The sequence below is a fragment of the Uloborus diversus genome, chromosome 5, assembly GCF_026930045.1.
Source record: "Uloborus diversus isolate 005 chromosome 5, Udiv.v.3.1, whole genome shotgun sequence".
NCBI lineage: Eukaryota > Metazoa > Arthropoda > Arachnida > Araneae > Uloboridae > Uloborus > Uloborus diversus.
In genome coordinates, this window is record NC_072735.1 from 108,752,500 (window position 1) to 108,765,005 (window position 12,506).

Here is a 12,506-nt window from a genome sequence, read left to right on the forward strand (position 1 = left end):
TTCGCTGCAACAGGATTTCACTGTATTTAAGAAGAATGTCACTCTTTTGGTTTTTCACTACAAAATGCTTTATAGGAGTGCTACTATTCTTTTTCATTTTCTTAGAGAGAGAAACACGTCAAAGGTCACAAAAGAAATGACATAAAATAAGAAAAATAATTAAAAAAGGTAAAAAGAAATTTAAAAGTCTACATTCAACAACATTTGCAAACATAAACTTCTACTAACTATTAACAATGTATATACATTTGAATTTAATATTTTTCTCACCATTTTTCTCACCATATTTTTCTACCCATTCAATATCAGTTACTATAATTTAGATTCATTAATTACATAGTTCATAAGTTTTTACAACTAAAGTATTCAAATCGAACAGTCGACAAACTTTTGCATAATATTTTATACCACAGATTTAGAACTCACTTCACACCCCAAGCGCAAACGAAAACCTTGTTCTTCTCTTGACAAACCGCCTATAACTGCAACAGTTCTAATCTCTAAAGTTTTTGCAAACTTGATGGTCTCTTCTTCAATCTGCTGAGCCAACTCACGTGTGGGAGCCATGATTATAGCATAAGGTCCCTGATCTATATCTTCATTTCTAGAAAAGAAAACAGGAATGAAATTCTTGTTTTCCCTCATACCAAGAAAAATAAAAATAGAGTTAACATTGATTCAATAGGTAGCCAATGTCTTCGATGAATTTCCAAAATTCAGACATCCTTTTTGTGTCAATTCTTAAAAATTGGGCAGGGATATTTTAGTAGGTAGATATTGCAGTTTTAAGCTTCCACATTTTTACTAGCGTTTTCAGGGACGGAAGCAACAATACAGTAGGAAGTCATTACAAAAAAATGAAGCAAAATAAGAACTGAAGTGATGCAGTTGCGTTCTTTTGTATACTATAACTAACCATATACAGTCCTTTCATGCATATAACAAAATGCATTAGGGTCATTTCATACATAACAAACCATTTCTGAGTCCTTTTACAAATAAACAACCAAAAATTTGATATCATCCTAAGTATTGGAGTTTAAGGCAGAGGTTTATTAAATTATGTCATATGAAATTTCATCCTTATATAGAGCATAACTACATGATCTTTCAAACAGGGGCGACACTGAGTAAAATAAAATTTTCTGAACTTTATAGTAAGTTTTCAAAAAGAGCAATAGAACGCTACCTTACAATTTTCGGCAAGGATGTAATCCAAACAAGGAGAGGAATCAAGAAAGCAAGGGTTTTACCACTACCAGTTTCAGCCACACCAATGATATCCCGATTTTGTAAGCCAATAGGAATTGCTTGCCTCTGAATTGGAGTAGGTTCCTACAATAAATTTAAAAATACTTTTTCATTAATCAAAAGGATGTTACTACAAAAGAGAAATATGCAAAAATTCAAGAATGATAGGACTTTGAAGTGGTAAGAATACAGGTGTCCTTCATATAACACAGTACCAAATTTGCGATTATTACATCACAATTTCGATATTACATGGTACAAAACTTTAATTCATAACTACACGGTTTTGATGTAACATGAAATTTAAGAGGAAGAATTCATTTTTTATTCAATACACTGTTAAAAAATGTATGATAACGACCGTTATAAGTTTTTACTTTGTTTTTATGAAACTTTTACAAAAAATTGTCTGTCTTGGGCTCAAAAGTTTGGTTTCCCCGTATAACACTAACTTTCAACTTTTAAATACATACTTGATTTTTCTCATCAGTGTTCTAAAAGCAAAAAGGTGAATATTATTTTTTTCCTATGCATTGTAAGAAAATAACATTAGGATTAAACATAAGCTAAATTTGGGTTTGGCAAACGATAAATGAAAAATGTAGACGAAACAAAATATGGAATAAAATAAATAGAATGATTCTATTTATTTTATTTTAAGTTTTGTTTTATTGTTGTTTCTCAGACAAACTTTATTGCTACAGAAAAACGCAGATATTTTTTCTTATAAAATGCATTTTGTTTTTACTACAGAAAGAAAAGTGGATTAAGTTTCTTCTTGTTGTGCATAAGTTTTAATTTAAGGTATGTTAAGGTGTTTTACAGTTTATAACAACTCTTATTTTTAAATCAGTGGGTCTTTGTATATTCTGGTTGCCAGTTTTCGTTTTTATGCTCTATTGAGCTGAAATTTCAGCTATTATAAAATTTGCACCTTATGAATTGGTTTCGATATACACATTCCTTGACTTACATTATTTCAAGTTCTCGTATAACATAGTTTTGATATAACACGGAACATGGTTTCGATATAACACGGTACACAATGACATGATTTATGATATGTACATGATTAATTAGGTTAAAAAATGAGTAAAAAAAAACATTCATAAAAAAAAGTCTTGTATAACATGGTTTGGATACTACACGGAACGAATTAACCGTGTTATACGAGGGATTCTCCTGTATTTGCACAACACATCCATGGATGCTACAGGATTAAAACAACTCTGCATAAGACCATAGAAAACAAACTATTAATGGGAAAACAAAAATACTATAGCAAGATATGAAACAGAAATAACTTTGAAGCATTTAATATTTTAAATTTACAATTTGAGAAGATTTAAACATTGAATTTGCATATTATACTACAATAAAAGCATCTATAAATAAAGATTACAACTCATACATGGATGCCTCAGTTGCCAAATTTTGTGTGTTTATATGTTCGAGGTAATCTCCGGAACTATTGCAACTATTTGAAAAATTCATTCACTGTATGAAAGGTGCTTTCTTACTGAGTAACATAGGCTATAATTCGAAAAAAAATCCGTTGAATAGTTCTTTTTTTATTCCAATTTAGGCCCAAATTTCACGTAAATTGCCTATTATTGGCTATTAAAGGGGTGAAAAATTACTTGCACATATTAATATTTTATATCGTTGAAAAGGGTAGAATTTTCCGCGTTCTAAGCAATTTGTTTCAATGCTCTAACTTCATTACGACGGGAGCAATTTGCGTTTTTATCTCGAACTTTTTTAAGCTTAGCTGAAAGTTAGGCAATAGTTTCTTCATTAAATCTATCAATAAAAAGTGAAGGAATTGTCCCAGTTTTCTTTTTGACACCATTGGAAAAAGCGACATTTTTTACTCCAGAAATATCTCGACCTATGGTCGGAAAAATAACGTATCTCCAAAGGAAAAAAAGTTACAAGGCGTTAAAAATCAAGAACGAATAAATCTAATCTCCATTAAAATTACTAATGTTTTGTTTCGTATTTTCATGGTCACGTCTTTTAGGGTCGCTTCATTTTAATTTCTTAAAGGTCCACAAACTTGGCGCCATGGAATTATAAGCAATGGTGAAATGTTTTCGCCAATTCTGCATATTTTACGATCTACGTTATGATAATTCCCTCAGACAATGTAGAAATTGCGGGAAGAGTTTGAAAACTAGGAGTCTTATAGTATATTCCAATCTAAGTTGGCACCGAAGGGAAAGGTACGAGATGTGCTACTCCGCGATGAGAAGTAGTTCTAGTAAATTTGGAGGTTTAAACGGGTGTAAATTCATAAATGAGGTGAAAAAAAATAGAGAATGTATGTGGTTGAGATATATAGTTGAAGTTGTTGTGTGTTAAATATACTTAATTTGTAAGAATTTGATTACGAAAGGAAAATCAAAGCACCGTCACTCGACTTCTGTCTTGGCGAAGACTTGAGTTTTCAAGGTTAACCTTGGGCGTGCTTCCTGTGGATCGGCAAACCCCCCAGAACTCGTTTCTCCCCACTTCTCATCGCCCAAGGAAAAACATCTGATTGTCATTATGACTCTTGAATGAACTCTCCACATTGTGGTCAAAGCATTTCCGCCTAGTCTTTTTTCTCATTTATGCTTTCCATCGTTATTTCCAAGCAATTGAATACATTTTTTAAAACAGTTTTCGTGAGCCTAAGAAACAAAAAATGAAATGAAAATATTAGTTTTCAATTATTTACACGCTGCAATTACGAACAACATCGGGATTTTTTTTCTTTGAATTTGAGATTTATAACATGGTAGTTTTAAAAAGCTTTCGTTTCTTACATAATAAGCCCAAACTTCAAAAAAATTATTGTGAAAAAATGAAAGAAACTCGAATTTTGTTTGAATGCAACGAATACTTGTTGTGTAAAAATAATTGCTACGGCAAAAGTCAAGTCGTTTTTTTTTCTTTTTTCTTTTCTTTTTTCTTTTCTTTTTTTTTTTTTTTTTTGATCGTTTGAAAAGTTTATGGAGGGAAAAAAAATAATGCTCTCACGTATGTACAGATACACTACTACAAATTTACACCGATGAACTGCTGGATGAAGAAGTTTTACTTTTTCATTTTAAATTTGAAACATACACATCTCCCTCGAAATCCGAAATTAATTCGCCCTACCCTCTCCAGGTTTAGAACCCCTACTTAAAATTAATTTTTTATAGGAAGTAGATTTACTCACTCCCAAAATATACCTATAAAGTAGGCTACATTAACTATGCTAAGGTACGTAAAATAATTTTTAATAAATTGAGTTTCGGGGTTAATCATACTTTCACAGTCACGCAAAATTGAGAGCCATAACTTTTCTAGTATTCTTTTGCATTTTCTAACCTCGATGCATTTTCGTTTATTATTTTAAACTTTTTTCATAAATAAGTTAAGCTTGAAATCGACCTTTTTTTTTGAAAAATTCAAAATTAATATCTTCTCTAAGCTCCGAAATAGTAATAGCTAATTGTTCCCATAAAGTTTCTAAATTTTTTTATTTGAATAAAAATTTTTAAAAAGGGCAATCTTTTTTTTTTTTCGAAACTGGTTATTTAATCTTGGATCTTTGCCGTTATTATTAGAGTGTATAAAAGGAAAACGCGTGTACAGGGTTGAAGTATATTATTTTAGATAATAAAACAACGTTGAGTTACACAAATTTGCCGAGAATTGCAGACACGTGTTTCGGGGTTTCAAGGAACACCCAGTTTTAATGCAGAAAAGTGAGCACAATCTTTTTTTTCGATGAAAAAGGGGCTCCTTGAAACCTCAAAACAGGTGTCTGTAACAATTTATCATTGTTACATTTCCATTTACTTTTCTGCATAAAGGTACTTCTTTGATTTATATACATATGTATAAAAAGATACAATGGCACCTTTTCCAAATTCCGAAGAAATGGTTGGAATTGGCACAGTTGGATTTTTAAATCAGAGGGATTATGGAAAATAATCTATAAACATTAAGAGTTCCTTTTTTGTTGCAAAGATTTAAACGAACTTAGGATGCATTTCTCAACTCCAGAGAGCAAGTCGAGTGCATGTGAAAACTTGAAGAGAAGTTATTCAAAACAGAGGTAAAGAATGTGGAGGGTAACAAAGGTTGCAGATTATTTCAAATATGCAATCAATTTTGTCCCGAAAGCTAAGGCAATTTCAGTTTAATTTAGTCATTTTTTCTGAAAGCACAAGTTGTAAAAAAGCTATAGATTTATATATACATAAGATATGGATAAGAGGAGGCACATATGGAATACCATTTCCGTGTCAGAGGCAAGGTAAAAGATCCACTTCTTAACAAACTAATAAAATTGCAGGGCAAGGACTGAAAATTTACATTTCTTTTTTCGCTAAAGGCTTGTTGATGAACTTTAATCTGCAGTAGGAAAACGAAGATGCGCTTTGGAGAACATTGTCTGATAATTTTTCATTTGTTATACATCTGAAAAGAATGCGGTTCTTTTCTATGCCTTTGGTACCCATTATTACCATGGGTAATTGTTCACAGCTGTGTGCTAACGTTCTCCTTACATATATCAACTTTGGTCGTTTTATCTTTTCTTTTGAAATAGATGATATATACACACTGGATGGTCCGTATTTTGACGAGGGGGCACATGCTTTTTATCAGTGAACGAAGAAATAATCAGAAACAGAGTGTGCGTCTTTCAGAGCATATTCTCTTCTTTTAAATATTACTTTTTATTTGTTTTCCTGCTAATTTTTTAATCATTCAGAATTATTTGTTAATTACTTTGTGACCGATAGCTCTCCGCCACTGTAAAGTGAAATTCCCTTCACAGCCTCGCATTTGTCATAAAAATATGATGAAATATATTTGAGACAAATGTAATTTCTTTGAAAACTTCAAGGATAGTTGTTTCGTTCTTGGTATTTTAAATTATTTTTTTTCCCTCGCCAAATTCAGCAAGTCGCGCCGCTGACTGGCACGCGCCCTACTCAGAATAACCTCGTTTCCTTGACAACGGCTGCAATTCGGCTCGCCTAGCTTTCCCTTCAGTGCCAACTTACTGTGAAACAAAGTATAGCAATTTTCCCAATTGTCGCCAAAATTGTGGACGCCAAAGACGAAGAGCTAATGTACTTCGGCCATGGCTTTGCTGATAGTGACAGAAGCAAACGATTATACTGCCGTGCTAAGCACAGATGTGGTATCTGCACATTTTATCAAAAATGAGTTATTGTCACCAGGTTATCCTTTGCATCTTACTTTATCTATATATGAATTTTTTTGTTGATATTCGAACGGGAAATATAAAATAAATTCTTCGAAAAAAAGTGGTATCTGCTCATTTTGCGTGGTTTGCTAAGGTAGTTTCAACGTAAGTGACAAATACTAAGCATCTTAAGTGGTATCTGTGTAGTTATCCTTTTTTCCCTTAGTATAATGTAGATACGACTTTTATGCCTTAGCAATCCAGCAAATTGAATTTCATTCCCCTTAAGAATTGATCAGTGGATGTGGGCCGATAATAAAATAATTATGATCTTAAACTAATGCTTGTTGAAATATTTAAACCTTTGTATTAGAATATTTGTTTTATGACACACATTTTTAAAAATGAAACGTTTGTAAATGTTTATGTCCGATTCCTCTGCTAAAAATTTGATTTCATTCTTTTAATGTTTGTTTTTATTTAAATATCGTCTGTTGTCAAAATTATCTTTTCGCTCAGTTAATTCGCAACTCCAACGAACTATAGGGGGCACTGCAGTCACTGTTTAATGGCGGAATTGAAAACTAAAACAAACGCATGTGGTAGCGAAGAAAATGCTAAAAGTGTTGTGATTTTTGTTCGTATGTATGATTTTTTCGCTTTATTCGTTTGAAAAGATTTTTCAAAGTCTTGTGGATATTCTGACCCATATAGAAAGAGATTAGAAACCAAAAAGTATTACGAAAGTAAACAATTAATGTAGAACACACAGTAAGTTGTTCTGAAGCAGCCATTTTCACGATGTTGAATTTGGAATTCATAAATTTTTGGTTCGCTTCGAACGGCATTTTCATTTTGTACCGTTTTTTCTATACATTAGTACATATTAAGTTCAGTTTCGTGACATTTCCAGCATTTGTTGACATTTTTGTCACATAGTGCACATACGTGGCAGACTGTCAAGAGTAACGTTTAACACTAGATAATTTATTTCTATGACTATATGATTGGATATCCAAAGAAATCATGCATTTAATTCATTCGTCATGGAAATAATTTACCTGATATGCGAAATCTTGTCAAGATACATTATTCTTTCACATAATTTTAAAACCATAACACTATAAACAGATTTTTGGCGAACTTTTATTTTTTATTGTTCAAATTCTTAACGTTCTTTCTGGATTTTTCAATCTGTTCTGCGATAAATATTTTCAAGAAAATTTATTTGCATACTGTCTATTTCAGTAGGATACTGTAGTAACAAATTTTATTTAAATCATTTATGTGGAATTAGGTTAAAGAAAAGTGTCCAGTCAATGTTGTTAAGTTCGTTTTTTTTCATCGAATTGAAAAACTGATATTTATTCAAATTTACTCAGAACAAAATAAATAAAATGTGTACTCACAGTTTATATATGGTGGTAGTTTTCTTTTCAGTTGATTGACCATTATTTCTTTTTACTTATCGAATTCTGTAATCTTACTATCATTTTATTCCACTCATGATAAAAATTAAAAATGGTTTAACTAAAAACGCGAAAACTCGCCAAGGCTACTTTGCTTGCACAATACTAAAACTACTATAACCCTAAACAAATTTGGCGAAACCTTTCAGCTGAGAATAAGAGGAATAAAGTAAATTCTTTCTCGGTTATTCATTTTGTTCTACGATAATATATTTAAGAAAATATTTTGCATACTGTCCATTCCAACTAAATGCTGCTGTAAAATATGATTAGATAAATTAATTTAAGATTAAAAAAAACTCATATTCTTACAAATTCATACAAAACAATAAAAATTTTTACCTGGTATAACGTTATCCAATTTTGTTAATCCAGAGTTTTCTTGTTTACGCTTCCACCATTTAATACTTTTTTGAAATAAATAAGAAAAACTAACATTATTTTGAGAAGCTCGAGAATACTACTAAGGGACGAATTAATTTCTGTAGCTGAAAGCAAACTAAGACACATCGATTGCGTTAATAAATACTCAGAACAAACTGCCTGTGTTTACGTCAACAGACACACGTGATGCGCAACGTGGCAATGTTTTAGGTGCAGACGCAGTTCTATAAATCACCGCAAGGTAGCGTATTCGAGCGCTGGAGTTCCGAATAAATGTTAAAACCAAAATACTTTAATCTAATATGATTGATCATGAAAAAATTTATTTTATTAGTCACTATCTGTGAAGATACAATTCTCAAATCTTAAATAATAATTGCAAAAATTATACTTCCAATTTATTTTAGCTAAATATTTATTTTATTCTTTTACATTCTTATTTTACTTTCCTTCAACATCGTCTGCTGTTAAAATTCTCTTACACATTAAATTGAGCAATCTGGAAATGAAAATACAACTATTGCTTTTACAGTTCTAATGCATGAACGAGACAATGGTATTTTCCGGAAAGGAAATTTTGTTACATTTTTGGCAAAAAAATTTATTGACAGCTAAGTCTATCAGTTTTAATTCTGAAGAAGATTCCAGTCACATTCAGAGTAATGTAAATACACCTTTTAGTTTTAATGTAGACATTAATTATGACAATGGAGAATCTCCAAAAGGTATGTCTAGTCGCATTGGAGATTTTGCTAGTTTTATTTGCGAAGAAGAACTGGACAATGTTTGTGAAATAAGTAATGACTGTTCCTTGCCACCTAATTCTTCTGATCAAGATAGCTCATGTTGGCCTTCAAATCGCACAAAGGAGTACATATTCACTTCTGTAAATTCCACAAATACTTTAACCACTGAAGAATCTGTTTCAATATTAGTCGCAAACCCTGAAAATAACTGTGGCAAGGAAGGAAATAAAAAGCAGTCAACAGAATCTTCACCCAGCCAGTTTGAAGAACATCAAGTTGAACTTGTTAACAGTGTACCGATAGGGTAATGAGCCTTTAAAAAATCCAGACAGCTTTAATGTACGGAAAGAATTTCAATGTTCAAGCCTAATAACTAAAGAGGGGAATTCAAGAAAAAGGAAAAAATTTTATTTTTCCATTCAAGAAAGAAATGACATTAAGCTGAAGAGGATTAAAGAATCTCACCCTATATTGGCTCCATGCAGTGAAAGTTGCATATTTATGTGCAGAACAAACATCCCAGAGAATAGGCGAATTGAAATAAATGAGCAATTTTGGGCCATTAGTTCTGTAGAGGGCAGAAAATCTTTTGTTCTCAACATGGTCAGCAAAATGCCTGTTAAACGAAAGACTTGCGGGACTGACTCAAGACGTTCCAATACAAATACGTTTTATTTGAAAACAAATGAAGGTACCACTGTAAAGGTTTGTAAAGTATTTTTTCTTGAAACCTTAGGATATAAAAAACATAACGACTCAATATTACAAACTCTCTCTAGACAGAAAAGTAAGATATCTCCCGAGTTTGACAAGAGAAGAGGAAGAGCTCCAAAGAATAAATATAATCATGAGTCACTCATTGAACATATTGAATCCTTCGAACCTAAAATTGCTCATTATAGAAGAGAGCACGCCCCAAACAGACGTTATTTGCCAAGTTACTTAACCGTTAAAAAAATGTATCATGACTTCACAAAAAGACATCCTGACCTGGATGCGACTACATTTTTTTTAAAGTTTGTACTTCAGTAGCAATATAGAGAAGATTTTAGAATATGTTCAAAAAAAAAAAAGATAAATCTTTTTAAACAAATAAAGTTTAATTTCATATTTTGGAAATTCCTCAAATTTGTATAAGCTTAAATGCTGTTTTATCATTTCTAAAAGAGTACTACCGTAAAACGGTACAACTTTGTGCCAAGGGGGCAACAATGGGCCACATGGTGATGATTTTGCTCTCTAGTGGCTTCTTTTTAAAACTTACGAGCTCCAAAAAAATTCATCAGGTATTGTAACCATTTAGGTAACTAAAAAAGCTTTATCAGAGATTGCCATTGTAATTGTATGCCTTAGATAACTTAGTCTTTCTTAGTGCGTGATTTGATTCACTCGTGGAAGAGCCAAAAGTCTTCTTTTGGGCAGACCATTTATATTGTTTTCTAAGATCTGGTAAGTTCAGATTTTCTTTACTATTTAGTCAGTTATGAATTAAGCTGCTTGTTGACTTAAAATGTTTCATACTTTTCACAAGCTCTCAACATTTATCGAAAATGGGAATGTTGGGGTACAACAATGGGCCACCTATTTTTCACTGTTTCATTTTATTCTCTGTAGGGCTGATTTTGTCATATTTTGTGTTATTAATTGTAAATAATGGCAAGAAAAGACAGAAGAAAGTTTGGGCTTCTCCCTATTGCCCATATTCATAGGTATTTTTGCAGAAGGTGCTGACTGAAATCTACACCAAATATAAACTGAGATAATTTTTAAAAATTATTTACTTTGATGAGATTTGGAATGTAAAATGTGATTTTGCATTTCAGTTTTCAAAATTTTTGTTGATCTCGTTTAAAACTTGTCAGACCTACGTATTTTTTGTGGAAAGGGTTTTTTCTTTCTTCCTGAAAAAGGAGGGAAAATTCCCCTTTTTGAGAACTAAGTATAGGTACCTAGTCTTTAGTTGGTGAGACGTTTCTAGTTTTCAAATGTTTCTAGGTCAAAACCTAGGCAGGTAATAAAGAATGTTACCATGTTGAACTTTTTTTTTTCACTTGAGACGACTAGTGATGAGTAAATCTTATAAAACTAAAAAAAAAAAAAAAAAAATTGTAATTGATGGACTAAAAAATTTTTTTATACATTTTCAAGCAGATTGCAACTTGGAGTCTCAGACAACAACAGTCCAGATCAAGATTTCAATATGTTTTCTAGGTTAAAATAAGGTGGTCCATAGTTGTACCCTGTAGGGGTACAACTATGGGCCATGGGGAAACAATTTCCCTTCCTCTTCTTTCCAACTGAGAATTTTTTTAAACATTTTGCTTGAAAGAAGAGATGTATAGCTACTATTGCTAAAGTCCTCAAACTTCTAAATTAAAGGTGTACACGGAATTTTTATTGAAACATCAAAAAGTGGCCCATAGTTGGACCATTTTACGGTATTTTGTTCTTCATACTTATTGGCATTTTACTTTTACGGGTAAGGAAGAAGCCCGATTTTTAATCACGTCAAAGCAGTGTGTTTTGAGTTATTTCAGTTACAGAAGAAAACGAAAAAAATTAGCGATTGTTTCTCATAATTATTACAGATCCAGGCAACACCGTGTATTTTTGCTATATGTATAATAATCTTTTAACTAAATAAAGAAAGTTATTAAATAGAGTCTGCCCCCTACCCCCAGTTACTGTCAAAAAAAAAAAAATTATTTTTTGCCAGGAACGGCCAAATACATGCAAAACATTTTCTTTATAGCAACTTCTGTTCGGAATCGAAAATCATATCTTATGAATACATAGATTAAGCAAGCATTTTACGCAGTTTTATAAACTTGGCAAGTCTTTGGCGAATGTATGGTACTGTGGTCCTTTGGCGATAAATAATGGATTTGGATTTATTATTTAACATTTTTATGCTGCTTTTAATTGCAAAAACAGAAAATGAAATTAAACAAAATGACATTTTAAAAATTTATTCGATAATGCTGTCGGGGTGAGTGTTCAAAAATCTTGGAGCTACAGCAGAGCTCATAGCAAGTGAGAAGAAATATATAGGAGTTTAACAGGAAAAATATAGGAGTTAGATAGCAAAATATATAGGAGTTTGGTAGCAAAATATATAGGAATTTAATAGGAAAAATATAGGAGTTTGATAGAAAAACAATATAGAAAAACAATAGGAATTTCAAAAACGTATAGCATCTAGTATGTTTGGAGCCCTAAAAAAATATAAAAAACAGAGAGCCAGTATCAATACAATTCCAGAATTCATGAAGTCATAGCAAAGAAAACAGTCACAGAAGTGAGAGCAAATGAATTTTTGTACCCATGGTTACTTATATTAATCCTGCTCGTTTAAGACAATTTTGATTCAATTAAGCAAAATTGTTTGTGCGTGTTTTTTTTTTCTTTCTTTTTTTTTAAAACGTGGAAAATTTACCATACAATTTCAGAGAACTTTATTAA

The 12,506-nt window shown here is 31.6% G+C and overlaps 1 protein-coding gene across 1 annotated transcript in view; it reads right to left on the reverse strand.

The window, feature by feature from the left end:
• LOC129222800 (probable ATP-dependent RNA helicase DDX23) overlaps positions 1-12,506 on the reverse strand; it is an 87,762-nt gene that overhangs the window by 20,021 nt on the left and 55,235 nt on the right. Inside the window, exons 11-12 of the mRNA XM_054857345.1 lie at positions 1,190-1,335; positions 427-604 (exon numbers count right to left, since the gene is read on the reverse strand). Of these exons, the coding sequence (XP_054713320.1) occupies positions 427-604; positions 1,190-1,335 (324 nt within the window). The remainder of the gene's footprint in view (positions 1-426; positions 605-1,189; positions 1,336-12,506) is intronic.